Below are 23,818 nucleotides of genomic sequence, written 5' to 3' on the forward strand. Positions count from 1 at the left end.
GAGTTTATGGAACCCTGCCTTTTGCTAATTCTCATCATTGAAATTATTGCAGTTATTATTTTTTTTTAATGTGAAGCGCATAAGGAAAGCTAAGAAATTAAACCAGACCTTAGAAAGTCATTTTACTTTTAAACAAAGATTGTGCTAAAAATAAAATTTCAACCCATTTGTTTTGATTTGACATAAAAATCATTAAAACAATGATATGCGATATGCAACCCAGCTGTTAACACTTTTGTATATTTTTATTACACTATAGGGGGCGCTTTATAACAACACTTGTCATCTGTGTGGTTTTGGTCATCGTATGGCAACGTAGAGAACTCCTAGAAGACATTACAAGGAGCTTTGTTGAAAACTTTCAAAGTATATTCTATGTACGGACGGGATAAATCTTGCATAACTACCACTGAAGCATTTTGTGTCAACTTATTCGTCCTATAATATGGATTAATGCATTGATTCAGAAATGAGGAGTCATCAGCTGAACATCAAGTTGATAGTGAGCATGTAGCTGATCTTGTGTAAGAGGCTATTATGTTAAAGACCTGTATCATGCGGCTTCCTCACATGGCTGTATTGCATCTATGGATGAGCATCTGTAGTAGATCTTGTGAAAGAGGCTGTTGAAGACCTCTCATCATGTAGCAGTGTTGCTCTCATGGCTGCATTATTGGATCAATGGATGAGTGTGTGTGACGTAGTATTATCTACATGTCCTGGACCCAAAGTTTTCTACCCAGTTTATACAAAAAACATTTGTGGTGGATCGTATTAAATCATCATATACTTTGCGGCATATTGATTTAATTGTGTGTGTGTTTCTTTGGAAACCAAATTTAACAAAAACATATAAACACATTATGTGTGTGTGTAAACTGTGTATACAGCGCTGCTGGCAGCATTTGGTCGCTTTGTGATTGCACTACCTGTTATGTAGAGGGGAAATGTTTTTGACGAGTGCAATATTGGAAACTGCAGATGATGTATATGGAGAAACTGTGAGCAGTGCTGCTGGGCAGTAACAAATATGACTCTATGATTTGTGACTAATATATGGCCCTTGCAATGGGCTATTTGAGTTCAAATCTATACACCCCTATGGAAGACATGACCTTATCGTCCACACAGGGAGTGTGAATTTCAAATGGGGTTACCTTTATGGGTGACTCTGTTTGAAATATATATCCCCCTGTGTGTGAGATTAAGGTCATGTCTTATGTAGGGGACGTGTAGTTTTCAACTGGAATAGCCCAATATTTTGTATGCAGTAATTTCAGCAACCACAATGTCGGTCTCAACACTTTTCCCATTACCATATTGGGAACATATTAAAATATAGTTTAGGATTTTGGATGTTATTCCTAAATATACCAAACACTTTGTTCTCAGTTTCCATTTTTTTTTTTAATTTAGAAAAATATTTGTGGTCCACTGTATTATGATGCATATCAATCATATGGCTTATAGCACAACATGAGACACCTTTGAACTATGGACATTGACAGAAATTATAAATATGTTGTGAGCGCAACATTTTTTATATAATCTACACACTTCTGTGAAGTGTTGTGTGCTTACATTGAATGAAAGGGCATTATTATTAAACAGCTGTTTCCCAAAGAATTTTGTGAGGAGTTTTTCTGCACCTGGATATAAGTGAATGTAGAGTGAATAATTACCACTGTCATAATAGTGAAAGATAGGGTAAAGGATGTAAGGTTTGATGTTATTAACATGGGGATAATCTACATGGGAGAGTAGATCTGCATTAAAATCTGCCACTTCCATAGCTGACAGAATTTTGCATCATACTGCACTGTGTCGGTAAAGCTTATAGAGGCCTTGCATGTGACGTATCATCCTGTAAATATGCCGGACTACTCAAATGCATTCAACAAAAGCATGCTTGCAATCTACCGTGACAGTTCGTCTCACACACATAACCCTGCACTCCGCCATAACTACGTTGAAGGACACCGGCTCAAATCCTTTGTTTGGAGCCAATCGATAATTTCATGCAGGGCCTCTATTACCACAAAGATTTCCCAGCATGACTTCTACTGATCTTGATTTGGTATAATTTGGTTCACCTCAAGTTTGGTAGTGACGTCAATGCTTCTTCGCGGTTGCGATGCAACCGTGCCAACAAAATGCTCATGTACTTGTGTGTGCACACTTAAAGCGTTTAACTTTACGCGCGCGATTTGATACTGCGGCATGGGAAATATGCACATACGTCACTACCAAACTTGAGATGAACCAAATTATAGTGTCTCATTGATGCAGATTTACCACTTGTAGATTTTTGAATGCAGCTCAGTTCTTGAAAGTTGAACTACTTGTGACCCCTGTGTCAGAACTGTGTTACTTTTCCCATTTTATCCGTGATCTATCGACCTCGGTTAAGTGTTTGGGAACCCCTGATGTTGATAATGAAAGAAATGCATCTAATTATAAACATGAGTTAAAAGGCAGTACAGTGTGTGAGATTTATATCACAGAATTATACCATTTGCAAGTTGATTTCTTTTTCTTTTGTTGTGGAAGTAGTGAATATTCATTTCAAGAGGTTATCAGTGATTTGCAAAACCAGAACATCCTAAAATTCATTCAAATTCAGTTTTTGCATTTTAAGGAACAAGCATAGATTTGCTAATGGAGCGGTCATACGGCAAGAAAGCAACCTGATAGAGGCAAATCTGACATCAAAATGAAGATTTTAAGATTTGTACACAAATTTCTGATAATCCCGTTTATTGGTCAAAGTTGATTGCTAAAAATGCAAAAGATAGGTTTCACTTTTATAGTGCCAAATGTCATCTGTATCTTTAGCTGTATTTATTTAAAAATCTCTTTCATTTTTATTCCCATAACTTGGACAAAATTTCTTGTTAGGTTGATACAAAACCTATTCATACTACTCTACACTTTATATAGCAGATATATAGCCGATTCACTGAAAATGGAGCCATCATGATAGACTTAATTTGCATAGCAATGTTTCAGCTGAATTTGAAACAGTAGCAGAAACAGAATATTACCACATGCATAGTTTACCGTTGGGACTTTATTCAGATGTGTGTATGAATATGGACAAGGCTTGAGCATTATACATTGTACCCTAACTATTGTCACACAGTACAAAATGTTTGATGGTTCTTAACTGTGGAAATCTTTCATATAATGAAAGACAGAGATAAAAAAAGACTAAATCGCGTCTGACGTCAGGGCAAAGGTGCACTGTGATTGGTTGCCGACCTGCGCAGTACGGCATTATCTGTTTAGTTGTCAGAATTTTAGACGCGAACTAGTCTTTTTATACTGTTTTTCATTATAGTGGGAGGACTTGCATGGCTTTTGAAGAGTAAAAGATATATCTATTAATAAACTCAAATTAATAATGTTTATGTGCAATTAATGTTCCTTATTTTGATGTAACCCCATTACTTTGAACAAACTAATCTAGTTTGTAAAACCTTTGTAAAAAGGAGGAGCACTATGAGGAATTCATTTCTATTTTATTGCATTTTGGCTGTTGTGGAGCAGAAGTTTTTTGTGTTTCTGCCTTTAAAAAATGCAAAAATACTCAAAAACATTAAAAAGGTGCACTAAAATGTGAATTTTAAAAGTGAGTTCTCCCTCCCCATAAGCTTACTTATAATGTGAAAAGTAAACATGCAGTTCTGTAAATTATACTCATGGAGAGTTCCATTATATGAGGCTCAAATTGGACCAAACTAAAACATTGCTGTTCTTCACTTTGCTTCTTTGATGACCCAGGCAGTTAGGCATGCATGTAAATGCACAAATCGTTTAAGTCTAATAGGGTGACACTGTAGCAAGTACAGATAGTTCAGGGGTGTTGCTGACACAATAGTGTCATCATTCCAAATACATAGTATGTACCCCTTTATCAGTTAAATAAAACTAAAATGTATATACTAATGTGTCAAAACATTAAAAAATAATGACTTATTGTTAAAGACCCATTCAGTGATCCCAGCACAAGTGTAAAAACTCAAAATTATTTATAAATTGCTTAAAAGTGAAGGAGAGGTCATTCAAATTGTCATTTGGTATTTTTGAAATGCAAGATTTGGCAAAAAACGAAGAAAACAGCAGTATTGATGAAGTTGAAGCCCGTTTAAATATATGTCGCTAATTTATATACTGTCATTACAGATTCATGTAAAATGCCTTAATTTGTCTTTAAAATACACAGCTTTTGGCTGAACCACTGCCAGGCTATGTTAGCACATCTATGACAATGACAAAGGTACCAAAATCTGAATTTTGATGATTTTTACGATCGTCTGTATGAGCAAATCACTGAATGGGCCTTTAAACCAAATTCTCTATTACAATTGATTAATTTGCCTTTAAAAAAAGGGCACTTTTTTTCTATTCCACACTTCATTTAATAATAAAATGTGTGGGTTTTGGGTTGTTTTTTAATTTTAAAAAGTTACTGGAATGATACTGTTTTTACACATGTATATTTGCTGTTCATCACATTTATGGAATACCTTATGTCCATGCAGATTTCAAGGGTCTTTAGATATTACTGGTAAGCATTTAATTTGGGGGTTTAGAAAATTTGAAATCGTTAATTGTCAAACCTGATTATTTTAATATCATTTGCTAGACGCTAGTAGTAATCAAAAATGGCGCAAGTATTTGTATACCAAAATTGTTAGTACATATAATTTGCAGTTGTCTATGGAGGTAATTTTTGTGTGTAAATATCAAGCAACATATTTTAATACATTTGTGCAAAATATTTTTATAAAATAATCTTTGCTGAAATCATAGTTATTATCATACAAAAGTGTGATCAGTATTTGCTAATGTTATTTAGTTGATGTTGGAGTTTGTTAAGAACTAAATTAAAAAAGAAATCAGTGCATGCATGTTGAGATGTTGGTGAGTCTGATGCACAAGTCCCAAGTCAGACTCGTCAGCATCAAAGAACTAGGCTTTACACAAGTATGCGAACCAAATACATTCATTGTCTATTTCTCAAACAACAAATGTAGCTTAATAGAGGTAGTCATTGTGACGTCAACACCGCCATCTTGTGGGTACGGTGTGCCTTGTTGCTAAGACGTCACGCGATGTGACTTCCGCATAATCGGGGTCATAATGTCTAACGCATGACATGCAGAACGGCAGTACCCACAAGATGGCGGATCCCGCGGAAAAGGCTGACAGCCTCTATAACACCTAATCTATTTTTTATTTGTTGTTATAAAATAACGAATGTTTTGATTTCCATGATCCAGTGTATATTTGGAACCGAAGAGAGTATGAATAATGCAGTAGTACTGTACTTGTAATCCCATAATCATTCACTATGGCATGCTATTTTTCAGCTTGGCGAATTGGTGACATCAGTGCACATATCATTGGGCGCAGTTTAAAGGGCTAGACTGCTGGCATGCACACAAACATGTTTAACCCTAACACCCAAAAATCTTACAAAATCTTACGATGAAAAATTCTGCGCATGCATGAATCCCAGGGTCTCATGATAGCGCGCAATCACCCTAAGTGTTATATAAAAGCACGGAATTGCTGGCGGGCAGCAATAACCCATGTATCTACCGGTCCATGATCGTGTGGTTGGCATGCGGGGGGTCAAAGGTTCGAATCCCGGGGGTGCCAAGTCAAAATTCTTCTTCTCCTTGACTTTTTTGGATCTTCTTTGACTTCCGATCCCAAAAAGCAGGGTCCAGTGTTAAGGTTAATGATGCCACAAAGATGTGCGGGAAACAGCTGCCTTATTGCTTTGACATCTCCGACTCGCCAAGACATAAAATGGTATAGTGGTACTCTAAGTATCACACCAAAGGTAGTAATGCATGATCGTGTGTGTTCCCATAGAGAAGGGATTCAGCTGTGTATTGGGAGGAGATAATTAATTATTGTGCAATTTTAACCCTGGTTTTCTTTCTCTTAATGTTAAATATTAATACATGTGTTATCAAAAGGTGTTTTGTGTGTGTAGCAATGCACTATTTTGCAAGAGGATAAAAACAAATAATTAAGTCTGAGACTGCTCTTTGTAGCCAAAAGAATTTAACCCCCTGGACACTACTGATCATCTAACAGAACTTCTGATTGGTTGATAACTTCAAATGCTCATTTCAATTGCCAATTATGAGTAGGCTTTAAACTATTCATCATGGTCAAACTTGCATTTGCAGATGATCTTACTAATACCCTCACAATATTCATTTTGGCCAATCCGCAGGTAGTTCTCATGGGGTTAAGGACATTTTATGCATTGCTGTTAAAACAATTTATTTTGAATTATCCTATTGTGAGTTATGTTATACTGACATTGCAGCTTTGATAAGGTGGTGTGAAAAGTATTGTATGATGCTAGACCAAGAGTGAATGTAATCCATGTATGCACTTTCCCTTCTTGTCTTGGTGTCAGGTGTGCTTCTTATTGTGTTTCCCAAAATTGGACATGTAATTTTAATCAGATTGTGTTTACAGCTTTGGTGGTGGACAAGGAAACAAGATTCCTTTTCAAAAATTGGCTTATTTTAAGTGACCATCATTTACTTGGGCAGTGCTGCATGTGCGATCTACCGATAGTCGGTAATAGTATTAAGCCACTCCCAGTTCACAAATGATAAGTGTGTGCTCCGCCTAAAAGAAATCCTGCTTCCTAGTTTTTGCTAACCTGTATATTACTTGCCACCCCAACAATTCATTTAAAATCATTTTCAATAATTTGTGCAAATTTGATTGATTTAGAATTGCTAGTGCAATATGAAATACGTATTTGGATGCATACATGTACATTGCTGCATAAACATGCCAAATTATAAAAATTCAAAAACAAGCTCCCTTACTCCAACTCTTCTGTCAGTCATTTGAGGTTTGAAGATTTGTGGCATACTTCAAGATGTATGTTATCATTTAATTTTACTTCAGTTCAAAAACTGATGCATCAAGAATTTATAGTTTCTGATATGTATACTGTTGTAAAGCACAATGCATACTTTAAATTGTAGTACCATAAAAATTTGCCTTTGCCTTAGGGCAAAGTCCACATAGACTAGAGAGCTCTCTCCTCAGAAAATCCCAACAAGAATTAAGGGTTTGTGCCCTTATTTGCTGGTGGGATTTTTACAGGACACATTTAATTTGATTAAAATTCAACTTATGTCAAGGGAGCTCATATGTGTGACTCTTTATGGTATATGCATACAGGTTGATGTGATATGTCGGGTCTGGATATTGAATCTGTGGATGCAAAATGGACCATATGGAAGAACAGGGGAATACTTAAATTTTCCCCTGAATATGGACCCAGTATAAAGAAGAAATAAACAAACAAACAAACAAACCATGCAGGTCTGCAAGGATCTGGATTAATTCAGATCCAGATAGAGTCAAGTTCAAGTTCAAGTTCAATTTTATTAAATACAATCAGGCCTTTGGCCCATAGTATTACAAAATATTTTGCATTATAAAGCATCACAAATACACAAACAACACCACAAATTATTTTAAATAATTATATAACTTGTATGAGAAAAACAGTATACTGATGAATAATTTTTACATGTAAAGTATTACCATTAACATGATTAAGTTTTAACTACACTATTTCTTAGACTGAATGCATGATAAACAAATGCAGCTAAGCTTGCCAAAGTGTTCGAGTCTTGAGTATTTATTAAAGAATAAAACTTTTGACGGGTTGGACGATTCAAAACCCAAACAGGCAGGTATCTTAAACGCAAGCTGGTGAAAAAATTGCAAATGAGAACAAAATGGAATTAGTCCTCGATATCCCCTGTTTCACAAAGGACACAAATGCGACATTCTCTATCAATATTTTGAATTCTACCCGTCTCAATAAATAATGAGTGACTCGAACACCTCAACCGGCTAAGGGCTTTTCTATGAGATGAAATTTCAACAGAAAACAAATATATTTCAGGATTAAGGAGAGTTTTGAATTCTCGGTATGTACATAATTTATCAAGTGTGCAAACATCGGCGAACCACTCTTGCCTGGCTGTGTCTCTTAACCTGGAGTCAAATCTATAAAGTACTGGAATTGACCAGATCCTTTTTAATATATCAGATCAATTACAGATCCATTTCAATTTGGATCTATCTGAATCAAACCAAATTAGATGTATTTAGGCCATGTCTATCTAGATTAGATCAGATTTAGATCAATTTCAGTTTGGATCTAGATTACTACTACAGGTCCATATTGAAATTGAGATAAGATCAATATAGATCTGCTTCAGTATGATATCTACATCCGGATCCATATAAATCACATTAATCTGGATCAATTTGCACCATGTGAATAGATTAATGTAATTGTACACCACTGCAAAATCTTGCCTCATTGTAAAGATCACTCTCTTCCATCCAGTTTCATTGATTTAACATTTTAAGTTTAGTTTTGTATGGTTGATATCATCTAATTTTGTAATCATTTATTTTGGATATATCACTCTCTATAATAAGCTAATGTAATGGTGTGTTGCCAGCTTGCTCCACAAATGTGTTGTATTTGATGTTGTTAAATTTTACCAAGAGGCTGATAATTTTTGTAACTATGCTAAATGGGATTGTGGATTTAATAAGTGATAAAAAATGATCAATAACAGTTATATTAACATGGAGTCTTGGGTAGGTTTTTTACCATCTACAGTTTTGATAATTGTAATTAATATGTAAGATTTTAAATTTTATATTGTGAAATGATATGAATGGATGAGAAACATGTGTGGCAGTGACATTTCAGATCAGTTTCAAAATTAAGATATGTCCTTTTCATCTGATTATTTTCTGAAATAATTTCAATGTATGATAATTGTGAAATACAGTATGCTAAAATCACTGACTGATTTTCACAAATTTGGACAAGTTTAGGTTATGGGATGGGCGTTCATAATAGCATGGGTGATATTCTAATCAATTTCAAATATAAAGGAACAATTTCAGCGCTGTGCCATATTCTGTATCCCAACCATTTTGCCTGCCAGTGTGGGTCACTGCAGTTAAAGTTATGTGTCATTTCAAACCAAATGTGTGCAAGAATCCACCTTGAATGGATAAAAGTCCAAAGATGTATGCTTAGGGATAAAGCTAAGGTGCTATAACAGTTATGTCACTGAGGTCATGTGGGTCAAATAAGATCACACGGGTCACTAAGATGGTAGGCACACCACAGGCAGTATTTTTGTGTTTTCACTTCTGTGACATAGTTTTGTGGTCTCTGCTTACGGAAATTCAAGAAAACAGCAGATATTTTTATCTCAGAAGTTTCACTGAGTCTTTTAGGAAACATTTTCAAAGTATCAGAATCCCATCAGGTCAATGTGGAGAATACTAAAGTTTGTTCGGCTTATAATTAGCGAAAGATTTTTGTTTTTTTGTTACTGTGCACGTCCCAATTCTAGCACACATAAATTCACATAAGCATGTGTCAGTCATGCATTACGAGACGCACAACTAGCATAAGTGCTGTGCTCAGCTGCTATTCTATATCAATACACTGTCTTATTTTTTCACTTAATATAAGCTGAAGAAACTTTTAGCAGGGGTTCTTTGTGGAAAGTGAGTTTGGAGATGTGCAGCAGGTGCTTGTAACATTGTCAGACTCTTAGGATTAGAATCGGGTCGTAAATTGTAGAAACTGATTTATATGAGGGGTGCTTTTTTAAAATTTTATCAAAAAATCTGGAAAAAGTGTAAACTTGTTTTTGTTTTTATATCAAAATTCAAGTTGCAGAGTTAAAGTCCATAAAATGAGTATATTTGTGGTGTCTCTTTTGTCAAATTTGGACGGTATTTTCATAACCCCAGCGGCACATCTCCACCCACTCCACAACTAAGACCCCCAGGGATATTAGGCACTTTTATTTAATTACCAGACTCAAAAAGTACACTTAATACATTTCACCTTCATGCAGTGTGTTTATATATTTGACATGATCTGATCAATTCAGATCAATATAAGTAGCAAAAAGATATAAAAACGTCTTTACTTAGCAACCAAGTGGGTGACAGTTATGTGGGGATTTCAACATTGGCAAGTATAGCTACTGAGCAAGTTAAAATTGAGCTTAATTAACAATTATCAAATTTTCTGACTTTGGTCTAAGTGGATCAAGTAATATATTTATGGTACCAATTATTGAATTGGTACAAATGGGTACACTCACTTGGATATGATAGGCTCTCTGTCATACTGGTGTCATACATATTATAGTTATGTAATAGGCCTATACTAGTGTATGTGTTATAATAAATACCATGTATTACATTGCGGCATGTTCACACACACACATACTCGCAAAAAATCAGCCAAATTGGTTTTGTTTTTTTGTTCTTATCTCAGCCTCATTGTTTAATATGTTTTAGCATCCTGCCAGGCTGAGACACTACAAGAAACATGCACCCCTCCCTGCCTCCCCCACTACCATACACACACACATACCACATAAAGTTCAAGTATTAATATTGGACATGTTGCAAACTTTTGTATTTACTTTATATCATAATGATAAATTATTGTGCATAATACATGCAGATAAGTGTATATGTTTGAAAGAAATCAATTTAAAAGAGAGAGTTATACAAGTGTTGCCATTAAAATGCTACATTTAATTGATGTGTACATTTTTATTGTATTGCATATCTGTATATATGAGAGGTTGTAACTCTATTTATCCTCACACATATTAATAAAAATATTCCTTGTGAACATTGTCACATAATTTATGGTGTGTTCATGTGTGATTATTTCTTCCCCAATATCTAAAGGTGTTTAAAAATATAAATTCAACTTAAATTTCAAGTTTGTGAATGCATGCGCGTATTTTTTTGGGGGGGCTTTGGGGGCGCCAGCCCCCTGGGGTAAAAGCAGGGGGCGGCCAAAATGAAAGGGCGGCGGAAGATGAAGGGGCGGCAAAAACAGGGGCAGCAAAAACGAAGGGGGCGGCAAAAAGAATAAGTAAATAAAAAATGGCGGAAAAATTTGATAAAGCATAACAATTTTTGAAAAAATGGTACTATACATCAAAATGTGCTGCTTTTAGGGCGCTAGCGCCTGAGACTCTTTTTTGGTTTTGGTTTTTGTTTGTTTTGTTTGTGTTCTTCACTTTTTCAAACAACCGAGAAAAAAATTGGGTCAACCTCTTCGGGCTGTTGAGGAAGGGGCGGCAAAATTGGATTTTCTTCAGCCCCCCGGGGTTGGGGCGGCCACGGTACGCCACTGGAATGGCAGTAGGTTATAGATTCCTTCAATTTATAAATGTGACCAATGATGTAGCGTGGGTCATTATGTTATTACTGGGACTGCCTTTTGAGGAGAGCAAGAGCAATTGCTCTATACTGCTCTCCTTAAATCTGATATAGGAGAGTGATTTTTAGCTCTCTTCAGTTGGCCTTTCTCTCCTTACATTCTATTGTAGTTTGCTCTAAACAGCTCTCTTTGAAGGCTCCAGAAGAACTATTTAATGCTCTCCAGCAAATTCCTGTGCCCCTATGATGCTACGCCACTGAATGTGATCTTGTTTGGTCACCGGCTCTGCAAACAGTAACCTTTTTGACAGGGCATATTAAAAACTTCTCTGACACCCATCTTGAAATATTTCTTTCTGATGGGTCCTTGAACCTTGTATTAGTTTTCTGCATATCTCTTAACCAGTTTTCTGAAATGAGATTGAATCTGCCAAACATCCCATACCCACCTTTTTTTATTCCTTAAAAATATTTATATTTTGCTATATGAAATATTCTTCTAATGGGAAAATTCTATCATTCTTGATTTTTAGGAAACAAATAAAAACCATTGAATAAAGTAAACTTGAATATTCATAGGTATACAGGCGCGTAGTTTAGTGGCGGTGCCAGGAATTTTTTTCTGGGGGGGCATTGAGGGGGAAAAGTGATTTTCAGGGGGGGGGGGCACAATCACCAATTTTTGTGCAAAATTGCAGCAAAGTATGGAAATTTTCGTTTGGGTTTTTACTGGGGGCAACAGGGACAAGAGTTCTGACTGGGGCATTTACCCCTCATGACCCCCTGTGGTGTCGCCACTGACATAGCCAGATTTCTTGTTAGGTGGGATGGGCCACAAAAGAATTTTACACTATTTTGGCCTATATATGATAGGGTTAAAATTTGGTAGGAAGCAGGCAGCACTGAAGATACACCAGGCAATTTTTGGGAGCTTCTTTGTCTCCCCCTTTTCCTTTTCCTTTTTATTCCTTCCCCCCTTTCTTTTTCTTTGCCTCCCTTATTTTCTCTTTCATTTTTGTCAGGGCACTCTTCTCTTTCAATCCCCACCCCCTGACAAAAAATCAGTAGCTGAAATTTTTCTTCTTTATGTAATCCCTTTAATCACTATGGAATTTGCATTAAAATCATTATCTGGGATTAATTATAGGCTAAAATTCCCCCTTCTCATTTAAACATACCTTTTTGCCCAAAACTGATGATGCAGACTGAAAGTTGTTAGGGGTATTTGTTCACATAGGCTTAGGAACCGGGGGGCTCAGCCCCCTCAATAATTTTGGCAGGGCCGTAGCAAGCGGGGCGGCCGGAGATGCCATGACCAGCCCATTTTTTGAGAAATTTGGTATGTTTTTCTTTATATCTTTATTTCAATTTGGGCATATATTTCTATTTTGGCCGCCCCATATTTATGATGGTCGCCCCACATTTTTCAACCTTGCTACGGCCCTGAATTTTGGTGCGGGGGCTGGAATACCTTTCAGCCCCCCCCCCCCAATCCAAGGTGAAGTGTAAAAATTGTGATGAAATAGACGGAAAATTGGTCTTTGTGACCTATATTTTGCAAAATTTTTCTGACTGCGAGGGGGGAAACACCCCTCCCGCACCCCCAGTGTGGCCCACAAATCATTTTTTTTAGTTTCAGCCCCCCCCCATGTTGAAAATCTTCCTAAGCCAATGGCATACCAGAATACCGTAAAATTTGTTTGCGCCTTTTCCAAAAATTGATCATGATGCAATAGGGATGGAATATCAGTTCCTTTATTTGATACTAAGTAAGTTTCTATGACCTGATTTTCGTAGAACTCCCTTTCTACCCACCAGCCCCCCCCCCCCAACCCGGGGCACTCAACTTTGGAAGTGACGGGATGTGTGGACAGCAATTCGAAACTTTCGGTGAGAGCCTAGACACCGAAAAAGGGGGTCTTTCAGTGAGAAGGTTCCAAAAAGGGGGTCTTTCTGTGAGACTATGGAAAATCTGACCAAAAAGGGAGGTCATTCAGTGAGACTGGGAAAAAATTTGAAAAGTTGATAAAAAATTTTCAAAAATTTTCAAATTTGAAAAAAATAATGAAAAAATGGGGTCATTCAGTGAGAGATTATCAGAATTTTCCCCTCGCTCTCTCACTCGATCCGTGTGCCTCTCACTTGGCCCCTCTCCGCGCCGCTCACTCCCCTCCACAAGTTTCATTCTTTCCCAAACTTACTGGAAGAGTTGGTCAACAACTACTGGGAAGTTCATTGAACATGATGAATATAATTATTTTCAATTCCCCAGGCATGTCATTCACCCTCACTCAGGCTACCCACCCCCCACACAAAGGTGCCTGCCCACACACACTATCAACATCAATCTGCTGCCCCCGTGCTCAGATCACTCAAGTCAGGCGTGATAGTATAGAAAGCCATAGCTGCCAAATTCAAACTAAGTTGAATGCTTGGTGGAGTTTGGGTAACTGGGGTACCAATACCTTTAGGGGCTGTGCAATAATTATGAGCCTGGGGGGGCAAGAAATTTTGGCAAGCCGAAAGGGGGGGGGCAAGCAATTTTGGCCAGCCGAGAGCCTGAGGGGGGCGATTTTGGCACACCTTTCAGGGGCGCCCGTTAAATAAAACGCTCTAAAAAGGTTTAGGAAAACAGTACGGAAACGCTTTAATATGCAAATTTTCCTGCTCACTGCACTCGCAACATATATCTAGACCATTTAAGGTTTGCAAATAGGGATCCCCAACATTTGGCTTGTGCAAAAGGGGGGCGAGAGGGGCAAGCGATTTTTGGCGAGACATTTGGAAATTTAACCCCGGGGGGCTCATAATTATTGCACAGCCCCTTACTGAGCAGGGAGGGACCAAAAAGGGGCGGGGAAAACGGCCAAATTGGGGGGGATTTTGGCAGACTATTTTACCACCCTGGGGGTACACATTATTATTGCACTGAGTCACAATCTGCCCACACCGACCCTGGCATATTTTGCATTTGCCCGTAGTGGTATATAGGCCTAGGGCCTATGCATAGCATGGGGCCGGGGGACTTAGTGACTGTTTCCCCTGACATGTTGGAAAAGAAATCGGCCCAACCACCGCCCCGCCACTCTTTAAGCTTCTTTAGATTCTTCAGCAGCCTGGCAAAAAATCTGAGGTCACAATTTTACCGTCACTGCTTGCTCATTTGTCGGCATCAGGCCCGTACGCAGGATTTTTTGGGGGGGTGCTGATTTTTTTCCAAAGGGGGAGGGGCGATTTTGTGAAAAGTGGACTTTTCCCCTCAAATTTGGACCTTTTTTGACCAAAAAACCTGATTTTTTTGCTCGCTACGCCCGCAAGTTCTTAAATTTTGGCACTTTTTGTATACATTTGCAAATTTGGGGAGGTGCAGTCGCACCCCCACATCCCCCCCCCTGCGTACGGGCCTGGTCGGCATGTTACCAATTAAAAGTGCGCCTAAAGAAGAACAGATGATTGTGTTTTCAACTGATTGAGTGTCTTAGGTTTAAAGAAGAAGAGAAAATCCCCAAAACAACATGCATGCTGCATTACTCTTGGAGCCCCTACTGAATCAGCCAACGATTATAATGAACATTATTATCATGCATATTGCTGTTTTGGCAAGCCATACTTAGGTTCACCTTTTCGACACCCAGGGCATGTTTACAATTTACGTCAGCATACTCAGCAATCGAAAAGGAGTTCGTCTAAATGTCATCACTGACAACTTACTATTGTATGTTTACAGGTAGGTGGTAAGTGTTTGCAATGCTAAATTTCACTTTATGAATTCAATATGTACAACATGAGCATTTAGTGATCTCTCTCTGAAATTTATGAAGTACTGTGTGATCAGCTCAAGGATCAGCTTCTCGTTGGCAGCGCATGAAGGCTTTTGTTTTGGTGTGAATCAGTGTGCAGTGCATAGCTAAAAGCATAGCAGGTGGTATCAGTACATTGTAGTATTGTCCTACAGGAGTGTGCAACGTCTATGTGAATAGCATTTTTGTGTACATTTTAGTATACAGTAAGTAACAGTGCATGGTTGTACAATATATATTGTTGTTTGTGCTGTGAATTTAAGAATTTAAGTGTTTGAGCTAGTGTACTGTTGCAAATATAAATGAATTTTTAAATAAATCTATAAAATATAAATTTAAATATCAAATGGAGGTGAATCGTGAACTCGACCCGGACTCATCTGTCAGTCCGAGTACTGCAGTGATTTTTCTCTTGAAATTAGCATTGTTGCATGTTGGTAGTTTTTGATCTTTTGCAACAGTATACTAGTTTGGAATGTTCGAGTTGTGATCACTTTGAATCAATGTTGATACAACCGTTTTACAACATCGAAGTTTTGACGTTGAAATTTCAACCTGATTTCAACTAACCTCTAGGTTGAAATCGGGTTGAAATCAGGTTGAACTCCATTTCCAAATACAACGTGATTTCAACGTCGAAATTGATTTCGATGTCAAAATTGATTTGGATGTCGAAATTTCAATGTGATTTCAACGCAAATTCAACGTCAGATGTGCCCACTCAGACAGGGTCTAATTCTGCATAAAACCGGGCAACGTTATTTCTATAGATCTGCTGCATTCAAATTGCATTGTATTGCATCGTAATTTCATTTGTGTCTATACTAATTATGTTAACGCAACATGAACTCACATGTTTTCAAGCAAATTCGCCGCTAATCGGTGATCAAAAGCGATCGGAATGTTACAAAAGTATACAGATCGCATTCAGCTTACTTCATATGAGATGATCTTTGGAAAAATACGGCATAATTTGTCTTGGTGTTTGCGGAATGCCATGCAGTAAAATATTAATACGCTATGGCAATTCATGATTGACAACTAACAATCGGCGTGTCCTTCAGTATCCTCCACTGTCAATTTCTTATCCACTCACTAATCCTCACAAAAGCTTTGTGTTGATTACGTAATGTGTGGAGGCAAATTGCAATAAGTACAATGAAATAATGAGTAGGGCGGGCTCCGAGGCGGGTTTCTTCTTCATCTTACGTAACAGTATTGTTCTACAAAAAACCCGGAAGCTTGTCGTTTGGAGCTCTAGCTGAAATACAGCAAGATAATGTAAGATAGTAAATGTAAACCTGTATTTTAGCTAGAGTATCTCGAGCTATGCCCACTGGGCAAGTTGCTCATAACAAGATTTTGCATTTGCTACTCTTCCTCATATATTCCCATTATATCCCATTTATTTTTATACTGTCTAGCTATATCATCATCATTTTTGTTGTCATCATCATCATCATGTGTCATCTTCATTGTCATATGCTAGTCTGTGTCGTCATGGTACGGTATCATAAAATTGTATGTGATGCGATCAAGCAAAATCAGCCGCAATTACTGTAATTCAGAAATATTGATTTTGAGATACAGTCAAACAAAGGAAATATTTTTTTGTTTCCTGTTGACATTTTGGAACTGGAACTTCAATGGGATTTGCTGCAAAATCCAGCTTTGTAAATGCTTTTTAGGGGCTGTGCAATAATTATGAGCCCTGGGGAGGGTAAAATTGGGGGGCAAGAAATTTTGGCGAGCCAAAAGGGGGGCAAGCAATTTTGGCAAGCCGAGAGGGGGGGTAAACGATTTTGGCACCCATTCATGGGCGCTTTTATATAAAACGCTCTAAAAGGCTTAGGAAAACAGCACGGAAACGCTTAAATATGCAAATTTTCCTGCTACATCTTCGCCATAACATCTATCTAGACCATTTAAGGTTTGAAAATTGGGATCCTAAAAATTTGGCATGTGCAAGGGGGGGGCAAAGAATTTTTGGCAGGCCGAGAGGGGGGGCAAGCGATTTTTGGCGAGCCGTTTGGAAATTTTACCCCCCCGGGGGGGCTCATAATTATTGCACAGCCCTTACTAGATAAGAAACTGAAAATTTAATATTTTCAAGTTCTGACTGATTTTGCTTGATTGCAAGCCGATAAATGCCATTTTCAAGCTTTTTGTGTTAGACACAAACATCTGCTAGCTTTTAATTGACACCATACTTTCAAAAAATCCAATGTATCATGTATGAAACTATGAGCAAAGACAGCACAGTCATATTTTCTTTCTATTAATGCTCTTTTTTAGCTATATTTGGCTATTGGTTTTTTTGTATCTGAACTCTTCATACATGTATGTGATGTGATCAAGCAAAATCAGTCGGAACTTGGAAATATCAAATTTTTAGTTTCTTATAGGACAGTAAAAAGCATTTACAAAGCTGGATTTTGCAGCTGGATTTTGCAGAAAATCCCATTGAAATTGAATAACCAGTTCCAAAGATATGAGCAATTAAAGAGTTTCCAAAACAATAGGAAACATTTCGGTTTGGCTATACATGTATATCTCAAAATCAATATTTCCGAGTTCTGACTGATTTTGCTTGATCGCATTCCATATGATGTTGATCATATCATTTATCATCATCATCATTATTGTCATCATCTTTGTCATTGCTAATTATCATCCAAACCCAACCGCCTCAACCCCCCCCCAAAAAAAGTCAAAATAAAAAAGAAAAAAAAACTTTGAAATCGGCCGGTTTTTGAAGAAAAAATTCTTTAAAAGGGCCACCTTTGCCTCCCCGCACCCCAAATAAATCATGGCTCCGTTATCATAATCTCATGAATCATTGTTGGCGTCATCACTTAAAGCCATATTATAACATTTGCTGAGGAGAACGCCCTCAATAGTTTTTCAAAATTCTGTTTTTTACATGATTATATTGTACTTTATTACACTAACATACCCTGAAAAAATCAAGACTATAGGTGCTGTAGTTTTGTCAAAATCCGAGATTTTGAATAAAACGCCGGATTTGGCGCTTTATTATTAAGATGGAAATATTAGTCGAACGCGTACACGATACAACACAGTACGTGCATTGCGTGCGGGACGGATATACCGGTACATATCAAAGGATAGTACCGTAACACAAACCGACAGAGTGATACACATTGGCAACATCGGCGCTGGTAGTAAATTCCAATTCTTTGCTTTACCTCGGTTGTTTGGCTCAAAATTAAAAGGGGACATATCTGATAATAAAAGCTAACATTTTATGGCAAAGAAATACTTATCTATTTTGAATGAAAATGTTATAATATGGCTTTAATTAACCATATCACATTCAAGAATGTTGAGCATATCATTATCAGGCACGGATCCAGGCCCGGCGAGGGTAATTTTTTTTACTTAAAAAAAAAGTTTGTTGGGGGGAACCCTCTGTTTTTTTTACATGTTTTATGGAAGATATAAAGTGCATCGGGCAGGGCACTGAACATCCACATAAAATGGTCCACAGAATTTGACCTCTATTTTTAATCCTGCCCCCCCCTCCTGTGCATAATTGGATGCCCACTTTAGCTTCTGTTTTGGACACCTGTACACTATTTTAAGCAATATTAACAACAATAGTGCCAAAATGGTACATAAAATGGCTTCAATTAGGCCTTTATTTTACATTTTTTCCAAATACTGAGGGTACATCCCCCTCACACACCCTCTGCATGTACATGTATGTATAAGAAGTGCCCATGTTGACTTTATAGGAAAACATGTCAGTGATGTCAATTATTGATTGTATTGAATTTTACTTCATCAAGGTAATTTCTTAAGCTATTGTTTCAATAAAATTGGTGGTCTTTATTTATTATTTTATTTCAGCACAGACAACAGTTGTGGAGTTACAGTCAAAAATGAGGGAAACCCAATATTTGATCAATAAATCAATAACTACTTGCTTTGAGTTGCTGAAATTTCAGTACAGTAGTTGTAGTCCTTGCCCTTATATACATATCTTACTTGTCACCAATGTGCTATAATTTTTGAGAAAAATGCAAAAATAGGCACAAAATTGGCCAGGGGTGTAGTACCATCTTAAGTAGAATCGGGCATAGTTTTTGAACCTGATTTAGGAAAGAAACCAAGATATTACTGATTCTAATGCATATCACATTTATGCTATGACCCCTTTTATTTTTTTAAAAGCAAAAATGCAACTGCTAATCATGAAAGCCAATTTTACGCGATACAAGCTTGATATGCGCGAAAATGACAAAAGTGACCAACTCCTTTTCAAGAAGTTTTTCTGTTAGCCAAGATGTTACTGATTCCACTGCATATAACATTGTTGCCATGATCTCTTTTAAATTGCAATTGTATAATTTTTATTTTTACCGTCTGAGAGCTTTATTTTGAAAAAGTTTCCAATTCAGGGAGGGGGGGGGGGGGTACTCAATGTGCCTGAGAAAGTGGACCCATCAATGTACCAATTTTTCAAGAAATTTGGACCAATCAATATACCAAAAGTCAAAATTTTGGCTAAATTGAGGCAAAATTGGGCTAATTTCCAATGTTTGAAAAAATTTTGAAAAAAGGACCCATCCATATACCAAAATTGGCCTAGAAAAGGGGGTTATTGATATAACAAAAGGCCAAAAATGGTACCCATGTTTGCGGCACATCCCTGTATAGTCATTTGTACTGAGTACCCCCGGAGGGGGCATGTTTGTTTCAAAACAAAGCTTTCAACAGCTGTATTCGATCCAATCGTAATCTTTACGAGTTAATGGAGCAACATGCATCAATAGGTATTGGATGGGGAATTGTCAATGAAGTGTTTCTCCGATGGCTAAACGTAATATTTTAAAACTCGAAAACATTTGGTGTGGACTGAGAGGTCAATTGTTGATTCACCATGCCTGTGTGCTTCTTTCACTGCTTCTTTCACTGCTTTTTATAAGGCATCAGAGACAGCAACACTGACTGAGCAAGATGGGTTCAAATAAGGTTTTCTTGTGGGGTTAAATAGATGTGAGGGGGCACATCCCCATAAAACACCCTCTGCATCTCAGGATGCGATGGTGCTTCATGGTTACTCAGGCTACAAAAGCCTTGTATGTATGTACTCAAAAAGGTGGCAGCAAAAACTGTGCATGTGCCCCCTTTCCAAAATTCCTGGATCCTGATCATCCACCATTGTCATTAGATCAGTGACATAGCCAAATGTCATACATTGTAGCAATGTTGATGTGTACCACTCCCATCCGTACACACATTGTAGCCCATAAATCCCTCTTTCAACACAAAAAAGAACACTCAACGCTGATGGTAATTTTACAAGTTTTTCACATTACATAAGATATAGAATTATGTTTGAGATCAAATATAGCATGGATCGAAGCAATAAGCATATATTTTTGGCTCATGGTACACTGCGGGTTGACACCCCCCAATCAAAAAGCTATGGCTAATTATTCTCATGACATTTTTATTTTAACCCATTTTAAAAGCAACATAATTTTATTTTTGATTGACTTTGTCTTATCTTCGTATTCATCTGTTTTCTATATAAACAGCTGATAATTGTTGTACAATTATGTTCGTAGTCAGGCTCTTTATTCAGAGAGTGTCACTTACATATATAGATACATGTATAATGTGTTTTGTCTGCTCATTGTCTTCTCTTTTAAATTCAGATAAAAATCAAGTAGACACCAAACATCATGGCTGCAATCCCAACAGCTAGTTTCTTGGCTCCTAAGAGTTGCCATGACAACATGATTAAGAGTGGTAGATTATCACCAAGAGCATCACCATCATCACCGGTAGTAACACCTCCAGGTAGCCCCATGGCAGAAAGACAAAGTAAGTAACAAATACAAATAACTTAAAAGGGCATATCGTGATCCACAGCATCATCCCCACTTTTCTCAAAAAATTTCTTGCAGATTAATTTGTTTAGCTAAAATATTGTGAAATTTGAATTACGTTCCGGTGCACCAGAACGAAATTACAACACATTTGGCCATGGAGCAGTGTAATATATGTATAACTCGCAAATGCAAAATCAGAATCAACTGAAATTTTGGGAATATAAGCTTTTCTCTTGGATATCTACTGAAAAATGTCATAAAAAGAGGATTAGGATCAGAAATACTCCTTTAAATAGCTGAATGGGTGTTGCATACACAACTACATCAAATTAGAACCTGTTTTCCTGTTGTATAAATTTAGAACTGCAGAGTGTGACTTCATTAATGAGCAATTCTCAAGTCAAAACAGCCGAGGTAGCCCCATGGTAGAAAGACAAAGTAAGGAACAAAGAAATATATTAATAACTTCAATAGCTGAATGGGTGTTGCATACCCAACTACATCAAATTATAGAACCTGTTTTCCTGGAGTATAAATTTAGAGCTGCAGAGTATGACTTCATTAATGAACACAGTTCTTCTCAAGTCAAAACAGCCAATATTGTTTTCAAACGGGTAGTTTTTTGATGGTAACTCTGTATGCGCAATTGCGCAGTTACCAACTACTAATTTACTCAATGATCTTTTGTTTTGTTCTAATTATTTTCAGCTTCACCATTTGCTAAACACAGTCTTCTAAATAAAATCAATTTTGGACAAATTCTACACAATCAAATAAAACACAACAACATGCAACCAACAGTAACGACAACAGCGGGTAAAATCCCTCCTACCGTACCAGTAAACACCAACACCGTGCAGGATCCACCTGAACAGCCACGTCTAGATCGTAGACAGAGTGATTTCTCACCGGAAACTGTGGGTATGTCAGCATAGAACCATCCAGAATACAAAGTTTCTATTGGGCATTATACAGTTTCTGATGACTCTGTCAGCATATTAAAGCCAAAGGCTAACAACTCAATACTTTGTATCCTTGGCTTCAATTTTGATGAAGTATTTAAAAGTTGCACTTCACCTTAAATGGAACTTATGATATGGAATCCAATACAAGGACATTGTTCAAGACTACCTACCTGTGTGAACTTATGAACTATGTGTTTTGGCCTTTTGGGTACCAAGTTATATTTAACATGGATGTCAACAATACAGGTTCATGTACAGACTTTTGACCACATAATCAGATTCAGTCTGGTTCAGTTCTAAGGTGGTAATTTGAAGCATGGTAAGTATAGAAATGCTTAAAAGCAGTGAAGGTGTGCCATAAACTAGCTAAAAGCAATATAATGAAATCAACTCTCATACATGTGTTGAAATATGAATTATGCTAAACTTCTAGCCTCACAAAACAATGCAATTCATTTAATTAGCTACTTTAATAGTTACTTGACACTAACTAGTTTGTGTGACATCTCAGAATGTTAAAGTACATCTAGGTCAATTAGTTGTACGCATTTCATCTTCAAGGTTGCAAAATACATATTGTAGTGAAGGTTTTGATGAAATCTAGCCTTTCTGAAAGGCCTGTAGGTTATTTTTCCCACTAAAACCATTGTATCAGTAAACACTCAGTAGTTGGAAGAGTGCTGCTTGGACAGACAGGCACTGGGAGGAAATTCTGATGAGTTTTGTTACATAATGGCTGCATATAAGATGTTTTGAACAGTCTTACCAATGTATGTTTACAGTGGTGTGGTGGATCCAGGGGGTACCTGTTGCCCCTTTTAAAATTAAAAAAAATTATAAAAAAATTGTAACAATATTTTTGGCAATTTTGATCACCATTTTTGCAACATTTTGTGACTCTGAGGGTGTATCCCCTCAGGCATCCCCAGGATGACCAATATACAGTTGATGTAAAATTGAGCAAAGTCAGTCAGAATCTTTTTTTCATGAGTGGGTCCTCTTTCAAAAACCTGGATTCACCCCTGGTGTATAGTAATATACAGGGAGGCATAGTATCTTGCACAAAGTGTAGTTGTAAGTGTGCTGCATAACAAAAATTGTGTGCTTACCTTGAGGATTTTCTTTACCACTCTTTTGAGAGTTTGTATAGTTGACATATATAGGTTTATCTTCTCACAGCAAGATTCTTGCACATAAAAGTAGGAGGAAAAATAATTTGCCCCTCAAAGCATATAGAGAGAACAATTTTATATAATCGTCATATTAAATGTTACTTTTCTAAGGTCAATCATGATTCAAAAATAGTTTTCAACTTTAGTACCCGGTATAAAGTTTAATAAGTTGGTAACAACAACTTCTAACAAGAAACGGGTCAGCATTACTTAGAACTTAATTCAAGTTTTAAAATTCTTGTACATACAGTATTGATTCTAAAAAGGGATGGAAAATATGGCTTATTAAATCTGATTATGGTATGTAAAGATTGGTTTCAAAGCCCAATTGACTTAGCAAATGTTACCTCTGATTAGAAATTATGTCTTTCAAGATTAAAAGAGTCAATCAAATTGCAATGGTTGCTGAAGTTTTTACATGATGTTATTATAAAACCATTACGTATGTGCTATTATTGAAATAAATAGGAACAATTAAATTATACATTTGTGTAAAGCAAGGGCCCCATATCTTTTCTGTGCAGCATGATAGAAAGCCTCTCTGAACAAAGAAGAAAGAAAATAATTTATGGTTTTGCGGTCTTTAAAATTAAACATTCTTGTGTTACCGAAGACAACTTAAAGTTCTTGATAAATTAAGAATATAACAACTTGTCTTTTCTTTATATTATGTACAAAATGGGACCCTTTCAATCATTTACAACATACTCATCATTAAGACA

The 23,818-nt window shown here is 36.9% G+C and overlaps 2 protein-coding genes across 6 annotated transcripts in view; both read left to right on the forward strand.

Moving 5' to 3' along the window:
- LOC140158613 (transmembrane and coiled-coil domains protein 2-like) overlaps positions 1-1,094 on the forward strand; it is an 81,548-nt gene extending 80,454 nt beyond the window's left edge. For all 3 annotated transcript variants that reach the window (XM_072181776.1, XM_072181774.1, XM_072181775.1), the window contains one exon: positions 260-1,094. In XM_072181776.1, the coding sequence (XP_072037877.1) occupies positions 260-392 (133 nt within the window). In that variant the 3' untranslated portion in view covers positions 393-1,094. The remainder of the gene's footprint in view (positions 1-259) is intronic.
- A 13,791-nt stretch (positions 1,095-14,885) lies between these two features.
- Positions 14,886-21,924, forward strand: LOC140158614 (uncharacterized). Of its 3 annotated transcripts, none has more exons than XM_072181777.1 (3): positions 14,886-15,029; positions 20,783-20,951; positions 21,668-21,924. In XM_072181777.1, the coding sequence occupies exons 2-3, from the start codon at positions 20,810-20,812 to the stop codon at positions 21,892-21,894; spliced, it is 369 nt and encodes a 122-aa protein (XP_072037878.1). In that variant the 5' UTR covers positions 14,886-15,029; positions 20,783-20,809; the 3' UTR covers positions 21,895-21,924. The 3 variants fall into 3 exon arrangements, with proteins under 3 accessions (XP_072037878.1, XP_072037879.1, XP_072037880.1); XM_072181778.1 differs by having other exon boundaries at positions 14,887-15,022; XM_072181779.1 differs by lacking the exon at positions 14,886-15,029 and adding an exon at positions 15,062-15,301.
- Positions 21,925-23,818: the final 1,894 nt, after the last annotated feature.

The sequence above is a fragment of the Amphiura filiformis genome, chromosome 8 (genome assembly GCF_039555335.1).
Source record: "Amphiura filiformis chromosome 8, Afil_fr2py, whole genome shotgun sequence".
Classification (NCBI taxonomy): domain Eukaryota; kingdom Metazoa; phylum Echinodermata; class Ophiuroidea; order Amphilepidida; family Amphiuridae; genus Amphiura; species Amphiura filiformis.

Excerpts from the sequence above, each read along its gene's own strand:
- LOC140158614 (XM_072181777.1), top strand. The coding sequence starts at position 20,810 with ATGGCTGCAATCCCAACAGCTAGTTTCTTGGCTCCTAAGAGTTGCCAT. Across the intron at positions 20,952-21,667 it reads CCCCATGGCAGAAAGACAAA|CTTCACCATTTGCTAAACAC; the intron begins GTAAGTAACAAA and ends AATTATTTTCAG.